This window comes from Octodon degus, unplaced genomic scaffold (genome assembly GCF_000260255.1).
Source record: "Octodon degus isolate 3935 unplaced genomic scaffold, OctDeg1.0 scaffold00080, whole genome shotgun sequence".
Classification (NCBI taxonomy): domain Eukaryota; kingdom Metazoa; phylum Chordata; class Mammalia; order Rodentia; family Octodontidae; genus Octodon; species Octodon degus.
In genome coordinates, this window is record NW_004524656.1 from 11,361,133 (window position 1) to 11,381,959 (window position 20,827).

Consider the following 20,827-nt stretch of genomic DNA (forward strand, 5'->3'; position numbering starts at 1 on the left):
CCGCCCCCAATGACCCCCTCAGAGGATGCCCTTATGCATTAAGTTAGGTTGTTCAAGTCAGGTGTGAGCTATTTGGGCAGTACTCGCCGAGGGGCAGAAGCCTGCCTCCCCCACCAAAAAAATCTGGTCTCTGTCTATCCTGGAGAACTGAAGAAGACTCCAGCAAATGAAAAGTTTCAGGACAGTCCCGCCTTACCTGGAGTTACCTTGTTACTGAAACAACTGCGGCCTTGCATAATTACTCCGACAAAATGCAGCCGCCAAGGAGCTCCCGTGTTCAATTAGCTTATAATAGTCAGCAAGAGAGCTGGGAGAAGTTTAATCCTCCTACTCCAGAAGACTTTTATCCCAACCACCTAATGAAAAGTTTAGAACTTAGTATTTTTTTTTTTTCTTGTTTTCCCTGGCAAGCAAAAGAATTCCAATCAAAATGGGCCCATTTGGGGGAAGGAAGAGCAAGCATATTAATGACTGGAGAAAAGTCTAGAAGAGATGTCTGTGTTGGTCTAAATTCTAAACAGAGACAACTCCCTAGAGAAGCCCTCAGTCCTCCCTCCTGCTGCATTCTACCTGTGGAAGAACCAGAACCACACTCACGGGGTGTCACCTGCCTGCTCTGAGGGGGTCGATGGGGCCCTGTGAGCCAGTCACCAATGGCAGCCCTCCAAGCACTGGTTCTCAGCCTGGGCTCTAAGGGGTCGTGGGATTCATAACATATTTTGGGATTCATCAGGTCCTACGCAGTAGGTCCCCAACTTTTGAACATTCTTGGCAGACATAAATAAATCTGACAAACATTCTCCCAAAACAGTAAGTCACAAGAAGTCTGTTGTCTTCTGGGTTTGTGCCAAATTTTAAGCCTCATTTTCACATACGTGTTTATGGTGTGGCCACCTCAAAACAGAGGGACACTGGAGGTGGGAGTTTTCACTTTTAAGAACTGTTTCTCAGCCTACCAGGCAAAGGGAGCTACAATGTTCTGAGATCTGAAGACTCTCAGGTGCAAGACACTGGGCTCAAAGCCTCTGGAAGTGACCGTGATGGAAGAGGAAGAGATGTCTGCCTAGCTGGTTCTAGCTCACAGAAGTTCTTGCTTCCCCTGCCACTTCCATCATAGAGCTCCTTCTAGAAACCCCAGCAGGAAACACAGAACCCCACACACCTCGTTCCCAAAGCCTTTCCCCATCACTATTGGAGGTCCTCCCAGCTCTTACTTCAGCACCACCTGAGTGGACACAGTGAGCATACCAAAGCCTGTCACCTTCCCTGTCCGGGGGACTTGTACCATCCTCTCCCTCGACTTGGAGGCAAGGATATGAGTTTCAGTTCTGCTGGACACCCTGCCAAGCTTTACATGCCGTGGGCCTTCAGTTCACTTGCTAACTACTGAATTTAGTCATGAATAATCCACACACACACACACACACACACACACACGCCATACATGTGACCCACAACTGTCACTGAGTTTTCTCTGCTGCCCAACTTTCACCATCTGCTTCCCATTGGGCTGTTTCACTTCCCAGAGAAGGTTCCAGCATCCCCAGTATGAGTCTAGGGAAGATGAGAATTTCAGAGCCTCACGCCAAGTGGTTCAGCTTCACTGCACAAGAATGGAGTGGTCAGGGAAGCCCTAATATTCCTGGTGGAACACACCAAAGAGCTAGGATGAGCAAGCCTAAGGGGCCAGAACAGCCCAAGGTGGCCCAGCGCTCACATTTCTGGGGTACAATAGCACAGGTCACTTGTCCCCTTCATTCCCAACCCTAGCATGGCGTCCCCAAGAGCAAAGCACACAGCGGGGTGCTGATGCAAGGAGGACCATCGGCAGCTCTCTCTTCCACCCTCCTCTGTCTGGGGCACACTAGTGGGAAGGAAGAACAGTGGAACATGCCACAGCCACAGTTTTCCATGGTGGGAAAGCCACCTACAGACCCGTGGAGCCTCCAGCAGAACCCCCTTCCCCCAGCTGTACAAGGCAGTGTAGAGAAGTAACGGCCACCGTTCAGCCCTCACACAGGAGACGCTGGTGGAGCAGGGCAGCTAATAAGCCCCACCTGCCCTTGGTGGCCCAGCTGCGAGACACTGAGCAGCAGCCAATTATTCTGCCACCCTGACCCTAAAACCTCTGGGGACAGGGCCTTCCTGGGCTCAGCTCCCAGCCTCTAAAGCATTGATTGGTCACCTCTCCAAACAGAAAAGCAGGAATTCCAGCCGTCCAACAGCACTAGGCCAAATAAGGTAGCATGTGCACCAGAAACCAAGGGGAGACAGGGACAGAGATCTGGATTTGAATATGGCTCTATCACCCCGACTGAGCTTGGGCAAGGCGGCTCTTTAGCTTTAATGCAAAGTAAAATCAGGACATCCGCTCTCCAAGGCTAACGTCAGCTGAGTTCAGACACGCATACCACCGATGCTCACATCCACCTGGAACGCAGCAGGTACTCAATAAACCTAAGTGCCTTTCTCGCCTTCCTGTGCCTCGATCGTCCATCCTGAGCCACTCATTTATTCCACAGCTACTTCCTGAGAACGTGTTATGTGTTAAGCGGTGGGGACACAACACAACATGCTACTGATAACGTCTCTGCCTCTTTCCCTGTGTCCCGCGCAGAGGCCTGACTGCCAGGGCCGGAGGGGGCCAGGGAGTGACTCGGGCCTGTGCTCTGCCAACTACCCACTCACCCATTCACTTGTTCAAAAGACAATGGCGTTCTAACACCATTCATAGTACCGTGCAACCAAGAACGGGCAAGACAAAAATAAAGCGCATGTTCTCCAGAAGCTTGGAGTCTAGCAGGTGAAAAAAGACGAGGCTATTTAACAAAGAAGAGGACAGGTGCCATAAAGGGAGGCAGACAAACTGCTAAGACCTATCAGATGGGGGCAGCCTCCGTCCTGCCCAGACAGACGCATGCTCTAGCTTAGTGGGCTGACTTTCCAAAGAGAGGCGGGAAGGGACCACTCTGTGGGCCTGGCACCACTCCTAGCACAGGAAAGGGGGGAAGAGGGATGGGGAAAGGGGAACGAACGCCCCGCAAATATGGATCCGGGCTCTGGGAAAAAGCAAACAGCAAATGAGATTTAGTCACTGTAGTTGCTTTACTACCTAATTAATTCAGTAATTTCAAAAACAATTTTATTTATGTTCCACTTACCACATCAAAAGTGGGGGGATCCTACTGATGCTAAAATAATACCTCAAGGCATGTTTTTGATCAGTTAAAAAATAAAAAGGAGCGGGGGAGAGTTTTAAAAAGGGGGGAAGGGAGAGAGAGAGAGAGAGAGAGAGAGAGAGAGAGAGAGAGAGAGAGAGAGAGAGAGAACACAGCCAAGCCTTCTCTGAGAGCCTTCCTGGCTGCTGAAAACCGAGCTTGTCAAAAAAAACAAATCCATAATGGCCCGAGGCTCCTCTCCAATCTATTTTCTGCTCAGCTGGTTTTAAATGAAGTTATTATGAGTCATTAAAACACCCGCAAGCCAGTGGAAGTCAGCCAATTACAATTTTAAATTTAGCCTGTTCTCTGCCCCATTCTCTTGTTTTCTTCCTTTGCCCACAGAATGCTGCTGCTGTTATTTTTTCCCTCCCTTCCTTTACCCAAAGTGGAAGAGACAGTTATGAAAATGCATAGTATTGCACAGTACGCAGAACCATTCATACGAAACTCAAATTATTAAATTTAAAAAAAACCCAATTTCTGCTTTCTCCAAAGTCTTGCCTGAGCCCACTGGAGTACTCTGAAACTCCGGTCTGGGCCCCAAAGGTCATAAGGCGATTTTTTAAATGAAAAGGTTCTTCGAGGGGTCTCGTTGAGAAACATTCAGACCCATCACACAGTCAACATGTTCCCGGCTGATCTGAAGCCAGGGAAGCCACACCACCACCATCTGAGAATTAATAACAAAGAGTGAAGTTGAAATTCAAAGGTAAAGCTGGCTTTGCAACCAAGCATGAATGTCGGCAGAAGTCACTAGATATGATGAGCTCATTTAGTTTTTAAGTCTTCAAGGCAATGGTCTGTGCTGGCCCATTATAGCAGAGGGACAATTTTGAGTATTTCACGTAAACGCTTCCTCTCAATCTCTCACTTGCACGCACGCGCACGCACACACATGCGCGCGCACACACACACGGTTCTGATTAGGAGCCTGCACTTCTTGTTTCAGGGGAACACAATTTAGCTTTTCTGTACCAGCCAACAAGTAACTATCTCCCTGCCCAAAGAAATGTCCCCTTCTTTTTACCCAATAATGGATGCATCTGGGAATGCCACAAAACAGACATGCCCATACCAGTGCTTTCCATCACCTCCAGACCCCTCCCCCCACACACACACACCTTTAGGGTTTGGACCTATGATATTCCCCCAAAAGGTCAAGTGAGCAAGGCTTGAACCCCAAGACAGCAGCGTTCACAGGGGAGACCTCTGGAAGGTGACTGGATCATGACAGCTCTAACCTCACTGGTGGATTAATCTGTAGGTGGATTCATTATTTAACAGCCTTCAGGGAAGCGACTGAGGCTTAGGAGGTAGGGCCCACCCAGAGGAAGCAGGCCCTTGGAGATGTGCCCTTAAAACCCTATACTATCCCTGACCCCTGCTGGCTTCCTTCTCGCCCTCCCCAGAAGCTCAGAAGTAACTGAGGCTTTGGAACTATGAGCTGAACACAACCTTTCTCCTCCTTGAAGTCGTTTACCTCAGGTATTCTGTCCCAGCAACAGAAGCTACCATACCTGAGAGACAGGTCCTCTGCCCAGGCTAGACTTACAACCCAAGTGTTCCAGGGAAGCAGGGGAACAAAACCACAAACCTAGGCAAGAAGGACACCGGGACATGGAGAACGCTGAACCAGGTCACTGCCACTCACTGGAGGTCAGCGTGGAGACCAGGTGTCATAGTTGAGTAGCTACCTACCTGAGGACTAAGGACATGGCACTTCGGGTCTGTCCTTCTCATCCAGTCACAGGGAAAAGAGAGCACAAGGTATCAAGGAGCTTCCAGCCCCATCGGGACCAGTAACAGTTTACTAAAAGGAGGAGGAAGATCTGGCTTGAATTTTATAGGCCTGCAGACCTGTCCTGTGCTCTGAAGTGTCCCCAGAACCAAGCAGATGCCACCATCCTGTCCTTAGCCTGAGGCTCTCCTCTTTATTTCCTCCAGCTGTGGGGCCTCAGCCGTCCACTCCTCACAGTGGTGCATGGAGGTCCGTCTCCCTGAATAAAACTGATGTTTCTGGCCTCTCCCTCCCACAGGTCTCCTCCTCAGAGGGACTCTGAGCCGGCAACTGAGACTGGGCATGGTGGCGTGCAACTGTAATCCCAACACTTGGGAGGCTGAAAACAGGAGGATCATGAGTCTGAGCTGTGTAGTGAGACCCTGTAGACCCTGCACTAAATACATTAAAAAAGAAAAAAGAAAAGAAAAATGTGCTGCTGAGGGAAAGCACCCAAAATTGTAACCATCAAGTCTCAATCCCAGGCCTGCCCTACTAGTACGAACACTTTAGTTACAGGACATTCACTTATTCAGTGTGTAAAGTATCCGAAGCCTTGTGTGTCCGGCACTTTGTCAGGCTCTGCATATATCAGCACAAACAAGTGGGAAGATGTCTGGTGAGCCTGCACTGGTGTATACAGTAGAGACCTTAGAAGCACAGTATCTGCAAGACTGGGCTAAGTACAAAGTCAAGCAAAGGCCTTGCAAAGCCTAACTCTCTGCACTCTTCTATTTGCAATTCAGTATCTTCTACTTTCTCAGTTCAATAGCCAGGGGTCTAGGAAGAGCAGGAGCCATGGCAGAGAGAGCCTATTCAGGCCCCTGCAAGGTAGGGGGCCAGAGCATATGAGGTTTCAGGTGCCAGGAACAGTCTTGGTCAGTAGCTCAAGAGTCCACCAGGCCTCTGGGCCACAGTGACATTACGAAGTTCCCAACTCCAACCGCTGCCCAACTTCCCAAATAATACATGAGAGGATGTGCTCCACAGCCCACAGAGGAAGAAAGGAGATAGGGAAGGACACAGAGAAAGAGGCAGAGGTAAACAGATAGCTAGACAGAGAGAAGGCATTCAACGCAGATGGAGACAAAGACAGATGAAGACATAGGCAAGAAGACAGAAAATACACAGGGATGTCAAGCAACGGCTGAGGCCGACAGACACACAAGGACAGTGACAAAGAGATGAAGTAAGATGAAAGGAGATTGGAGGAAAATGGAAGGAGAGAAGGGCAAAGCTGAAAAATAAGCACCTGCCACAGGGAAACCTCAGGAGAGCGAGCTGTGAGTAACAGCACACTGGTGAGACATGTGAGAGAGGCCCGCCCCTCGCCTCTGCAGAGCCCAGAGGTCCAGGGCATGGGGACAGGGACAGACATGAAAGCCAGAAGCCCTTCCTCAGGGTGCATGTCCGGGAAGCCAAAGGAAGGAGGAAGACTCGGAAACTATAAAAGTGGCATCACTTCAGGGCGACACCAGGGAAACACCCACACCTTGTGTCCCCAGGACAGCCTCACACTCTGAGACAAGGACCAAAGGTCAGCAGAGCAGCCTAGAACCCAGGCAAAGCAAGGAGCGAGGCAAGGGGAAAGAGAGAACATGAGAACAAACAGCAGACAGACAGATGTCCCAGCATCCACCCCTCTAGGGCACCGTTCATTTCCTAATAAGAACGTCATCAGCTGGCTGTGCAAAATCGTGCAGTGGTATGAAAGTGGGGGAGAGAAACCACACTATTTGGGGAGAGAAATATCTCAGAGAGAGGGAGGGAGGGAGGGACGGAGGGAAAAAAGGAGAGAGAGAGAAATTGAAAGAGAAAACGTGAATGCATAAGGTTATTACATAATTTCCACTTTCTTTCCTCCACCCTTAAAGTAATGTTCTATCTGACAGGCTCCTCTGAGGGGGGAAAAATGACAAATCCAATCCAAAATTCAACAGCCTGTGTTCTGTTCAGAAAGCACACAGTGTACTGTACAGCCCATAAAACTCCAAACAGCCTCCAGACACTGCCGCAATCGTCCTCCATCAAAACACTTTGTCTTGCATACAAAAATAAGATACAGCGCTGAACGGAATACAAAATCAGCCCATTACAGTACAGAGAGACTGCTACTTAGCAACGAGGGGGCTCTAAAGCCTCGATGCTCTACAGGAAGCAAAATCTGTCGAGCCTGTTGGGCAAATGATAAACATTAGCAGTATTAAAAAACACAAAAGCCATGTAAATGGATAGACATAATGTGGAAACGAATTTATAGAATAAATTGAGATGGGGGCTTGCAGGGTGGAGAGAGAGGCTGGGTAGGATCCCCCAGCCCTAGCGAGGGCACCATATGGAGGCAGAGATGTGTGGATGGGGGGTATGTGAACCCCTCCTCACGGGCTGGCGGTGAAGGGGTGGGCGCGAGCAGGTGCGAACTCTGTGTCATGCCGTGACCTGCAACGAACTTCCCAAACTTTCTCTGCTCTGTGGGCCTGATGGGAAGAAGTCTTGAGGGCTGCAGGAAGGGGGGTACACATACCCAGCAGTCCTGAGATGCACAGAGGGAGGGATTTGCCTCCCTGGGGGCCAACATTGTACCCTGCACCATCACTAACCTCACATTTCTGTAAAGCAAGCCCTGGCCAAAAGAAATAGAAAGAGATTTAAAAAAAAAAAAAAAAAAACCTAGAAAACAAAACCAAAAACACCCCATCTGGGTTGGAAAATCAGTATATTTCATCAGGTAAGGGGGAAAAATACTCTGGCTGTGAATCAGCAGCAAGGTTGGGATCCCAGCCAAAACAGGAGCTAAAAAGCAAAACCATACTCCTCTGCTCTGGGCTCTGGAGGCAGAAAAGCAAGCAGGGGCGGGGGGCGGGGAGGGGGCAGCGAGGAAGCGGGGAGAGTGGAAGGGGGCAGGAAAGAAATGTATTTTTCATCAGCCAGTGTATAATTTATAAACAGCATTAAACAGTTTTTGTTTTCTTTCTCCTCTCTCCCGTGTAGGGGCTTGGACCGCAGTCAAGCCTGCATTAATTTCTGCTTTGGGTACAGTGTGTTCTTGGAGGCGCATCTGCAAGCGATCATAAACTCTCTGGAATGCTGGCAGAACATCCAGACCTGCTGGCAGGCCAGTGACGACACCACTCTGGGAAAAAGTTCGGGATGCAGGCCAAATTCGGGGGGGCAGAAGGGGAGAAAGTATGTTCAAGAGGGAGCCAGGGATAGTGGCTCCCCTTCGCTCCTGCTTCTCTGCATCCCCAATGCCCTGCGGACCAGAAGGGTGGCAGCCAGCCTCCAAGCCATCCTCACTGAGCTGCACCCACTTGCCCTGCCCCTCCTCCATCAGTGGTGTCCACTCCTGATACGGGAGCTAAGGGGCCTGGAGGGGTCCGGCCTTAAGAATCTCCTGGTTGTACCCTAGTGGCAGAAAGCTAACCAGAGGGGAGAGCTGGTTAAGTGTGTGCATGTGCCTGGACAGCCCCAATCCATTGGTCTGAGCAGAGTCCTAACCCACGCAGACAGACGACAGGGAGACACTAGCTGTAAGCTAAGAGGCTACCAGTCCTGAGAAGCCACCTCTGGACACCTTTCGATCACTGATGTGGGGACCACCTCCTACCTGCTCCTCAGAGTACAGGACATTTACCGGTTACCTGGCTGTTCCTCCTCCTGTTTTTAAAAAGAAGAACCCTAAAACCCAAAGTTAGGTACTCCAAGAAGAGATGAAAAAGGAAGACATACAAGAAGGAGGGAGGAAGGTGCCGTATCAATCCAGAGATCTCTGCCATCTTATAATATTTTTCTTCCAGCCAAGCATGCATAGCAAGAGAAGGCATAAAAGATTCAATCTAGTTTCCAGCACTCTTGCTTCTGAGCGGAGGGCACAGGTCTCAGATGACATGGCCTCCCCGTGTGCCTGCTAGCCTCAGAAAGCATAGCATCTAAGGCGCCATGGCTCTGGCTCTGGAGAGGAGCCTGGTGTCTGGGCAAGTTTCTCAATGGGTGTGGCTTATAAGGCCCAGGAAAAGGCAAAGGCAAGGAAGGGCAAGCCTGGGGGTGAGGTGCCCTTCCCAGCGCAGGGGACACAGGCTCCTCAACACCGCAACTATACCCCAGTAAGATTACCACTGCATTTTCCTGGGGCCCCAAGTATCCCCAAGTTACAGCCCAGTCTGCATGACTAGGGCCAATGGCGCTTTCTAGTCCAGAGAGAAGATTCAGTCAGACTGGTCTCTCCTGTGAGAGAGGGCAGAGGTGCTGTAGCAGCATTTCTCACTGTGAAATGCGCGGACTTGACACATAATTAGGTCTTCCTGAATATCTACTGGCTTCAAAAATGAATGGTCCTCCCCAAATAGGGCCAGGCCACCAACATACCCAAGTTTCTCACTGTATGCAGCCAAGTCAAAAGCAGGGGCAAGCAGTTCTAGGTGTGTCCACTTATAATCCACCAAGCCGTGAGAAACACCACCTAATGGGAAACCGGACGTTGGCCAATCTCAGAGGGACCTGAAGACACTGGCAGAGCCTGTGGCCTCTGAAGGGACCTCCCAAGGCCAGGAATCATTTCCTGCTAGAACAAGGAGAGGCACTGTGGGGAGGTTCGCAGATACTTCAGAAACTGGTCCCCCCCCACGATTAAGGCAGCAAACATGGGGGAGGAGGTGGCAGAGGGGGCTGCTGGGACACAGACAGGTGGAGCTGGGGGACATTTTTCTGCTCTCTGCCCCAATCCTACACCCAAGCTGAACCCTCCTGCCACCAGGCCAGCTTGACAAAGTCTGAACAGAGGCTGCCATGCTTCCCTCCGTGAGCCTCTTTCCTAGTACGCAAACCTTAGTGAGCTCCTCAAAGCCACCTCTGAGAACGCAGGGCCTGGCCAGTCATCTCATTAGTTAATGACTCAGGTTACTGTTGGTTTAATTTAAACTTATTGTTATCATCAGGTATATCTCATAAACACTTGATTACTTAACGCATTCAAATTGAGATAAAAACTTCAATTAAACTGAACATTCGCTACCACCATTTAGGGTCTTTAAAAAAATAAAACTTAAAAACAAGTAAGAGAAGAGGAGAAAGCAGTGCCTCTCAGAAGGGCCTCCTACAGGGCAGACTTCTAATTAAACAAATTGTCAATTTCAGCACAATGAAAACTGATTTAGGGGAGTAAATTTAGTATTCTAGTCATCGAAAATAAGACCTCGCCTCGCCGGTCTCCGACAGGCTGATTTTATCCGATAGGGAAATGCGGAGCAGAGGAAGAAGACAAGGATAGAAATGGGGACCGGTGCGGAGGAAGACAAGCCGGAGCCTTCTCCTCCCTTCATAAATAACGTCTCTGCGGAATGCGGCGGGGCCGCTTTTCCAGCCCAGAGAAACTTTCCTTCGCTCCTCCTTCACCCCACCCCTACCAGATTGGAAAAAAAAATTAATCGTGTATGATGACAAACTTGGCTCAGCACTCACTGTACATACTGTACCCACAAGCCTGGCTGGCAGCCAGGCCTGGCTCCACGCCAGGACTACAATAACAAACACAGGCAGCTCGAGCCAAGGGGGTGGGGCCGCCGGCGCACAAGCTCGAAGACAGCAGCTCGGCCCGCTGAGCACAGGCGAGCGGTGGGGATGTGTGTGCCTGCACGGGGGACTCAGAGACCTTGGGGGCAGCCAGGACCCCTGCTCAGACCCTGGGCTTGCTTCTCGACAGATGGCTAGAAAGAAAATAAAGAGGTGCCCCCAGGCCTGGAGCAGTGCTGTTCTTCCAGGCTCTGGCCGCTGCTCCAACTCTTGATGGTCATCTGTAGAATGGGTCTGCTGTGACCATTCTGGCTGTCAGTTCCTCGTATGAAGCCTTTGTAACAGAGCAGCAAGCACACCTACATCATCTAAGTGCCTTCGCTAAAACAACATGGTGTTATCTGGCACCAGGGGCCTGGGATCAGCTAGAAGACCTGGCCCCAGCAGCCCAGGCTCACACCCCAAGGCTATCATCAAGCAGCAAACAACACAGCAAGTGCTCTGGCCTCACTAAGCCTCTGTGATATTCGTTTTAAAAGTCATATCCCAGCACAAGGGAGAGAGGCATACAGGACAAAAGAAAAAAAGACACAGAGACTAGAAATCTCAGCCAGGAGCCGTATGCCAGGGTGAATCAATGCACTACTATCACTCAGCACAGCCACCCCACCGCCAATCATCAGGGCAGTGACAACTGCCTCTCAAAGAGACAGATCACTGATGTAGCGAGCCTTCAGTGGCCACTAAGAGAGGCACAGGAAGAGATAAGCAGGAAGACAGGACCTAACTCCCAGACCCTCTGTGACATCCAGGTGACACCTCAGGACCTGGAAGTGGATCTCAGGAAGGACTGAAGTACACACCCCAAAGATCTGCCCGTCCAGGGGGAACAAGGTTTTGCAAAGCCACCATCTTGCCTGCCCTGGGACCACCAAAGCCCAGCCGAAGCATGAAATCAGTTCCTCACCTTTCTGCCACACCCACCCACAGAGACTGCAGCTAACTCACAGCAGCCCCACTGCAGGACTCACCTTCAATACGGGCCGAGGGGCTCAGGGCTGTTGCCAACCCAGCATGCCCCTCCACCATGCATAGTTCCCGTTGCAAGCAGGACTGGGCGGGGGCTGGGGCCCCTCAAATTGTTCATCCCAGGCTACACTCGTTCATTAGACAAATATTTATTGTTTCCAGTAATGCGCCAGGCATAATCAAGACCAGTACTGTGCCCGATGCGCTTATACTGTAGTCTCTTAGAGGAGAAGGAAAAGCCCAAGAGCCTGTGAATGTCAGGCACTGAGACAACCGCACAGGCTGGGCCTTAACACTCCTCTGAAGTAGGGTTAAGGGTTAAACACTCTCGCTTTACAGATGAGAATCCTGAGGCCCAGAGCCCAAGGTTGCATCATCAGAGATGGGTGCCCGACTCCTTCTGCCGCCTTACCCTGCCTCCCAGGCAGGAAAGATAAGGCAGGCCCCATAAATAACCGTAACACAAGGAAGAAAGCTACTGGCCCCTAGATAGCTTCAGATGAACAAAACATGGGCACTTAAGAGGCACAGTTATCCTGACTGGAGATGGAGAATGGCTGAAGATGACACTGAGAACGGACATTTGAAAATCTGAGAAGCGGGGAGAAGGGTCATTTGAAAGGGACAAGATGGGGTGAATGAAGCCAGCAGGTTCAGAACGTGAGGCCCACATAAAGCCAAGGAAGCAGTGGCAAAAAAAAATGCTTATTGGGGCTGCTGACGAAAGACAAGCCAGAGATGCTATTACGAAGGGGCTACTGGGTCCAGGGCAATGCAATTTTAACAACAGACTAAAATATGTCTGTGTCCCCACAGGAGTGTCCAGACATACACAGATGTATGTCTGGGCCAGAAAGCAAAAGAAACAAGACCGCTCAACCCAAGCACTGGAAAGGCTGAGGCAGGAGGATTACAGTGAGTTAGAGGCCAGCCTGAGCTACACAGCCTGAAAGAAAGCAACAAAGAAAGGATTTGCACTTGGCTCTCAGGGACCATGAAGGCATATCCAAACTGGTTGGCAGACAGCTCAGAAAACCACGAACTGAAGCCTAAACAATATGCAAAGATAAAGGGAGGCAAGAAGACACAGGTGCACAATGCTAAAGTAGAGTGAGAGGTGTGCAGGTGCCAAGCGGGTGCTGGATGCAGGAGGCCTAGCTCTGGACTCCTGGGTCTAGTCACACAGGTGGGGCAGCGTGAGGAGCTCAGTGGAGCTGCACTGCGGGGTCCAGTGAAAGCAGGAGGGGAACAGGTTTGGGGAGAGCGGGCCTGCCAAGATAAGACAGTGGCCTAGAGTTGACCGAGTTCCTGAGCCAGAAGAGCAAAGAATGGACCCAGAGGAGGGCCGGGGAGATGGCTCAGTATGATAAGCACTTGACTGGCAAACGCAAGGATCTGAGTTCAATCCCCGGTTCCGCAAAAAAAAAAAAAAAAAAAAAAAAAAAAATCATTTAAAAAGAATGGACCCAGAGGAGTGTGAACACTTTAGGAGGGGACACAAAGGCCAGCAGAGAGGTGGCATCCAGGAGTGTACAGCTACACAGGCAGGACAGCAAGGCAGGGGCAAGCACAGCACCTCACGGTGCTTATAGAACAGCACACACAAAGAGCAGCAGCAGAACAGGCTGCAGCCAGCCAGCCAGCCAGCCAGGCAGGTAGGAGGCCACTAGCGTTGGGCGATGAGGACATGGCCCATGGTGACAGCTTCAGGCGGGGAGAGGTGCAAGCAGAAGCCAGGGCATCTACTGAGCACCATCCGAATGCCAGGGACTTGCTGCAGATCCTCTCCACACATATTCCATCAGCTAGTCCTCAAAATGAAAACTGTGAGCTAGCAATCCCTGTACCCTTCAGATGCACCAACCAGGGCGCACAAGAGGAATCTGACCACAGTTGCACAGTCAGCACCTGCCACCAACAGGGCTTGAACCTGCATCTGCCAAGTCCACAGCCATGTTCCTTTCACCCACACTGACCTGGAGGGCCAGCAAGACCAAAGAGGCAGACAGCCCATCCCTCCCTCCAAAAAATGTGAGTCTGAGGGTGAAAGCCAAGATTGTTGGAGGGAAAGAGTGAGCTCTTGACTCGGAAACCTGCAGCAAAGCAGGTGACTCCACAGCCTGTAGGCCCGCACACTCCTTTCCTGCACCAAGAACACCCGGGCTGCCGAGTGCCAGCAGTCTCTCCCGGTTCCGAGCCTCGTAGGGCAGAGCAACTCTGCCCAAACATGAGCAAAATTGCCAGCAGTCGCGCAGGCGACCCCACTAGAATTGGATAAAATTAACTTGCAAAAGACAGCACGCTATAACTAGCTTTGTGTTCCAACCTTTCTATATCTATTTAATTAAAGGCTCCAGTATAATGTGAACCCAATAGTCAGATTCATTAGACAGCGAGAACCTAATTCCACAACTGTTTTGCTAATGAAACTGCAGTCTACTTCAGAAGGTGGATGACACAAGGCATGGGTGCCAGCGATGCCCCGGGAACCCTAGGGGAGCACGAGGACTGGTCTTATCTGACGGCACACACCACACCATCAGGGCGGCCATTCTGCTCCGTGAACCTGGAGGGAGCATCCAAGGGAAAATGAGCCAGACCCTGGTGGGCAGTGCTCGGAGGTGGGGGCGGGCAGGAGGGGGCCGCCTGTGCCCCCAGGAGCCGGGTACGCACGTCACGTCACGTCACCCTTGCCTACCTGAGTGAGCCAGCAAGTGCATCCTCAGTCGCAAGCTATCCAGGAATCGCTTTCCGCAGAGCTCGCACCCGTACGTCTTCATCCCACTGTGCAGCTTCCTGTAGGGGAAAGGAAAAGACAGGTTGCTGCTGCTCTGGATGGACAGAAGGCAGCCCACCCCCACCTGGGGGCTCTGTGGCCGTCCCTGTGGCGGGTGGACAGGAGGGAGGTGGTGGAGGGCACGGCTCTGCTGAGCGCTCATCCCCGAATGCTCCAACGGCTGCGGTCCCCTCTGCCCACAGACTGCTGCCAGGGGAGCAGCCATCCCCGTCCTGTCCAGGAACAGGAGAATGGGGCTCCTCCTACAGCTCTCCCCACCAGCACTCAGACCAAGCGGGGAACTTCAGACCTGATTTCAGAGGGAAGGAGGGAGGAAGGAAACAACACTGAGGAAAGTAAGGCAACCATCCTGCAAACTGCTGAACTAGCACAGAAAGAGCGTAAGTAGAGGCCTATCGGCCTGAGTACCGTGGGGCAGCATCGCACTCACTGCCCTGTGACTACACTCGCCTGGGTCCCCGACCGCACACCAGCTGCAAGCAGGAGGGCCGCACCTGTGTCCTTTTCCTAAGCAAGAACCATTACACTACAGTGACGGGCACAGAGGCTCCAAATCAGAGCTGGCGTCTTCATGAACGTAAGATGCTTCTCTCTTGGGGCTCCCAGATAGTCTTGCAATGGCAGTGACCCTTGGATACATCCTTGCCTTAAGGCCCAGCTTTAGAAGCATCTTCCCTCTGTCTGTCCCTTATCCAGATAAGAAAGTGGATAAATCATCCACTACACAAGCCAGAGGGGCCATTTCTGGGCTGGGCCACGTTATCACTGCTGGGAAGATGGAGGCCAGGCCTGCAACAGGCCTTGGGTCCACACTCCCCCCACTCCATTGGTTCTTCCCTGCCAGCCTTCTCGCCGGATCATGAGCCAGCAATGGACCTGGTAAGATACAGCAGTGGGGCAGGCCAGACAGTAGGGAGATGAGCGACACACAGGCATTCTGATTTCCTCTCTCCCCGCCCACACTGCTGTTCTCAGGCCTTGACTGCCCCTGCAGTAACCCCAGACCTAGCCTCCATCCCTGCCCAGGTCTCCGCGCCTCCCTGCCGGTTCCCCTAAGCAACAGGGCAGGCAGAGGTAGGATCTGTGGGTGGCAGGCAGACAGAAACACACAGCTCTCTGAGAGCAACAAGCCACTGCCATCAGCATGCTGATATGTGAAGACCATGGGAAAAGGCTGCAGAGCTGGAACTGACATTCGATAAAACTGCAGATGTGTACAAGAGACGCATGTATTCAAACTGGCAGTGCCCAAACAGCGACAATGAGGCTGAGCCACCCACTGCTACCCAACTCCAAACCCCAGAATGAGGACCCAGTACTGCGTCCACAGCTCAGTGCCCATGGGTAAGCCAACCTCAGTGCCACAGCCTGTGGGCCACTGTGGCATGAGGACAGCACACAGTACAACGTGTGCAGCATTCTCATAAAGACCTCGCACGGTTCCCTTCGCAGAACTCTTTCTCAATCATTGTTTTGTTTATGTGCTTTCCTTTTACCCTTAGCCAAAGACACATGATTTCTCAATCACACACACACACACACACACACACACACACGTGTGCACACACACGCGCATTCTCTCTCTCTCTCTCTCTCTCTCTCTCTCTCTCTCTCTCTCTCCCTCCCTCCCTCCCTCCCCCCCCCCAAGGCACCAACATCCTGTGTTATTTCACTCTCCAGCACGGCTGATACACCCAAATTGAGAAATATTAACCGTACAAAACATTTTAACTGAACATTCTCAACTCTGAATGTATTCCACCGGGGCACATCCTAAGTGTTTGGAGCAAAGCATGTTTTAAGTATGCATCTAGGAATGGATACAGTGCATACACCAGCACACATGCAGACACGCAAGCTAGTGCAGTGTCCCTGTCCCTAGGAATGGTGGGTGCCTGCCTGCTTTCCTAAACTGTGCCCCACCCAGCAGCAGAGGCTCTATGCCCAGGCAGCTACGGTGAAGCCAGCTGGTGGTAACAAAGTTTTCTCTTCACCGATGATTTGCTGGTGGCTCTCAGAGGTGGCTGTCAGGAAGAACGGAAGTGCAGATGCTCATTTGGTTTTTCCAAGAAGACTGAAGTGACCAGTGTTCAGACTCTGGGAACTCCAACCAGACTTCATTGCCCTCCGGGGCTTCCATCTCTTCTCCCGGAGGGCTCCTAATCAAATCCCTCATCTGATCAACACTCTGAGTAAGGCCATCACCTTTCCCTAGATGCAAATGGATCAGCTTGGCAACTGCTAGATGTGGCTTTCCTTTCAGTGGCCAATGGGGTGGCTCAGTGTGAAAGGTGACATCTGTCCTTGTCCCACAGAGGGAGCAGGGTGCGGGAATGATGGCCAGCAAGCAGCTAGAAGACCTGGATCCTCACCCTGACTCAAACGCTAACTTGGAATTTTCCCCAATTTTTCTCACTGGTGAAGGAATATGGATGATAAAATTCTGGCTAGAGATAAAACTGTATTATTCCAAAATCTACCCATATCCTTTCACCAAGCCTCCTAAGGACACCCTCTCAGGGACACTATTTTTCTCCCTAAGCCATGTCCAACTTGTCACTTGGTCCTTGACAACTCAAGCAGTCAGGAAGAACAGCAAAAGGAAAGCTCAAGGCCCAACCCAGCAATCCATTCCTTTTGAAAACTTTTACTCCAGGTCATCTGAGTTTCCTCTGCTACTCACTTGTTATTTATCTTTCAGCCTTCAGTTTTCCGGAACTCACTGTGACCTTTTCCCTGGAACCACTCTGTGGCTATAGATTCCCTAGCCTTCAGGAATGTTCAGGCACCATCTTCTCCAGTCCTCAGGTAAGGACACTGCCCTCCACACAAGTGTCACGCACAGGTGATCAGAGGGGAGCACAGCGGCTTTGCATGTCCACACCAAGTCCAAGGTCAAAGATCCCACCCCGCTGGCAGGGAAACTCAGGCAAAGAACACAACGTTCAGAACAGAAAGAGGGAACAACCCTAGGAGTTCAACAGCCCCCAGCACAGGCTTGCTGTATCTTCAATTGCTGTTCATGTGCCAACGGACAAAGCACGTGGAGAAACGGAGGCCCCTCCTGCTTCAAAGAAGAAGCAAATGGCAGAGCCGTCCTGAGCACACACAACAGCCTGGGCTACCATCAGTTTCTCCCACACAAGCCTCAGAAGAACCAGCATGGGACCAGCACTCCAGCTAGTTGCTGGAGCAAAAGTACACATATTCTATGCATTCGTGGTCACCTCTCGTCAAACCACAGCCTCCCACAACCACCGCCACCACAGCAAGCACAGTGCCATCAAAATCCCACGCTCCTCCTCTTCCTCCTTGCCGTATCTGCCGTATCTTCCCAGTCGCATCCTTTCTCTGTACACCACCCAACTGCTCCTGGATATATGAAGCTACCAGGCCCTACCACTGACAGAGGGCAAGAGGACAACTGGGGCCTTCTTTCGCTTTTCGGGCACCACTCCAGTTGGGGATGCTGTTCTTAAGCTATTACACTCTGAAAAGCAGCCACACTACCCACCCCCATTTTGAAAGTAGCCTCCTTCTAGCATGGCCCAAATATCTTCGTCCCGTACTCAGGAGAAGACTTGCCTCCTTCAGATGGTTAGGGTCCCTGTTACTTACTCCTGGGCCCCCGCCCATAGTGGTGACCCTTCTCAAAGAATACCTTGTGCACTAGGTCTGCTCTTCTGTCCAAAAAGACAAATTAAAAAAAATTAACTCTAACAGGTTTCTACCCATATTCTTTTTTCTACCTCTATTTTTAAGAAAGTGGAATCATTATGAGAAATTACAGCTGAGCAAGTCTGTGCCTTTCAACAAGTAGTGTAAGAAAAGGACCCATTTCTCCTCACTAAGGCTTCACCGGCAACCCTCGCTAGTTAAGGGTTAACAAGACACAAGCGCATCTCAACTATTTTCTGAGTTTGAAACCCCATTTTCTGTGTGATGCAGACTGCGAACTCCACCATGACAGACATCATGTGGATACTCCCTTTCCTTTTAAGACCGAGTAGTCCAGAGATGGTTTCATGCTGCTGAAGATGCCCCTCTAGGTATGCTGGAATCCAGGGTCATCCTCTACTCATCCTCTACAATAGTCCCAGGACAACAGCTTGCATTTGGTAGCCCGTTCTGGCGGCCTCCAAGCCAGTACCAGATCCTATTGTGTAGCACACAAGAATGGCCAATAGCCTGTTCACAGCAGTATAAACCTGGGCTTTAGAGTCACCTCTCATCTTCAGGGACCTTGTCACCCAGCTTACCAGGGACAGCCACGGAAGCAGGAGTGGCAGCATGGAGGGACCCACAGCGAGGCCCAGCCTCCCTACTTTCCCTCTCCAGAGGCAGATGGTCACAGCAGCTGCTACCCCGGGAGTGCACTCAGCCCACTTCCACCCCACATAGCCAAACACCAAGGGGACCAGGCTCCAGAGGCTAACTGCAGCACCAGATGCCAAGAGGAAAGGCCAGCAGCACTGGCTGGAGGAAAGAAGGAACTCAAGCCCCAGGACTGCTAAGGCCACATTTCTTCTCTCTGCCTGAGAGGCAAAGCTGGAGCAGCCCAACAGGCTAAAAAGGTTTACAGAAAGAATTCTCAGTTCCAACAGCCCTAGGGCTGTACTCCTTCCCTCTCCTGCTAGAAGCTGAAATTGCCTCACTTGTGAGTTCTGCTGGACGGACCAGCGCTGGGAACTGGGACCTGTAATTGCGGAGAGCAAGGGGGAGGGCACTCCATAGCTGAACCATGGATAATGTTCTCCTTGTTCTCAGCCTAACTGATCCATCCCTGAACCAAGAGTCAGACCAGGCCAAGGAGGCCCCACAGGGCCTTCCAACTATTCTGCCTACTCTTGAGGCTGCTCCACGTGCAGATGTTTCCCCAGTGCTTAGGGCTTCTGCCATCTTGTCCCGTGACCACCAATTTGACCTACTTAGTGCTTCTAAAGGATACCCAGAACAGAGAGACAAGAGAGAGGAGATTCTCTGAGATCCACACCGGGGTCCACATGACTACTCTCTCAAAAGCCTGTTACCTCTACTTCCCATGAGAACTCAGCCACTATGAAAACCCCTGGGCTTCTCTGGAGCAGGACAGGGCCAACTGGCACTGTCATCACCATGTCTGACCATGTACAGATGGCATGAGGCAGGACCCTGTGCAGAGCTCGGCCAGTGGTGGCACATACCTGTAATCCCAGCATTGGGGAGGCTGAAAACAGGAGGATCACTACAAGTTCAAGCTACAGAGTGAGACCCTGTACCAAATACATTTTTAAAAAATTAGATTCAATCTCCTGCACTTCCTACACGCCTCTTGGTGGAAAGAAATACTTTCAGAAACTAAGAGAGTTGGTTCTATGGGAGGCCTCCGCCCTAAACCACAGCAGGCTCTTCACAAGGCATACTGCAACACTCAGGGAATGTTCCCTACCTTCTAAGGGTGACATTAGATCTTTCCAAAGAATGTCCCTTAATGTCACTAACAGTGTCATATTCCAGGCTGGGTTGGCCATTAGTCACACCCCATGTCATTCTCCTTCCATATGTGATTCAAGACTAAGCTGTTTAAATTCCTCAGAACTATCAGCCCCAGAGGACTAGAACCACCTCTTTACCTCCACCGCCACCGCCCTCAGCACAGACTCATGCAGCCAACGCAGAGAGCAGGACCATTACTAGTGAGGTGACATCCAGCAGCTATATAAAAGGACAGGCGGGGCCGGGGAGATGGCTTAGTGGAATAACCACTTCCCTGGCAAGCGCAGGGACCCGAGTTCAATTCCCGGTTCCACCAAAAAAATAAAAAATAAAAAAATAAATAAAAGGACAGGCGACCTCTGAAAGCCCAGGAAGAAAGAGAAGGAAGGGACAGCTCTAATCAGCTGTGAAAAGGACCACTTTAATTTTCTCAAGACATAAAAGAAATTATCATTTTACCCACTTTTTTAAATGTTGAGATTAGACAGACATTTGACAAGCTGTGAATGCTTAGCTGGTATTACCACAAATTATCCTTCTAGCAATAGAGTTCATTGCTCTCTGACTAGTCAATATTAATAAACATTACTGAAAGCTTTTACAACACAATTTATTTTTTAATACAGCTCTTTATGTATGCCATAAAGTAAACATACCAATAAAAGCCAAGGATTTCAAAGAACAGATTTTAAAAAACCAAGAACTAACCGAATACTAGTTAACACCTTCTGTGCTGCAGGTTTGAGGCCTGGGGACCCAGACCAGTAGAGTTTACAGAAATTGGCCCATTATTGGTTGGTTCAGAGTCTTTTAAAGGAAAGGGGAGCTGGGGAGATAGGTCAGTAGAATAAGCGCCTGCCTGGCAAGCACAAAGTCCTGAGTCCAATTCTCAGTACCACAAAAAAATAAGATAAAGGAAATAAAGGAAAGGACCAAGACAACCAACGTTTTCTTTTCTTTTTTTTTATTTATTTGAGAGAGAGAGAGAGAGAGAGAGAGAGAGAGAGAGAGAGAGAGAGG

General features: G+C 50.7%; 1 protein-coding gene across 5 annotated transcripts in view; it reads right to left on the reverse strand.

The window, feature by feature from the left end:
- Zbtb16 (zinc finger and BTB domain containing 16) overlaps window positions 1-20,827 on the reverse strand; it is a 191,817-nt gene that overhangs the window by 81,092 nt on the left and 89,898 nt on the right. For all 5 annotated transcript variants that reach the window (XM_023721118.1, XM_004636494.2, XM_023721115.1 and 2 more), the window contains one exon: window positions 14,234-14,331. In XM_023721118.1, the coding sequence (XP_023576886.1) occupies window positions 14,234-14,331 (98 nt within the window). The remainder of the gene's footprint in view (window positions 1-14,233; window positions 14,332-20,827) is intronic.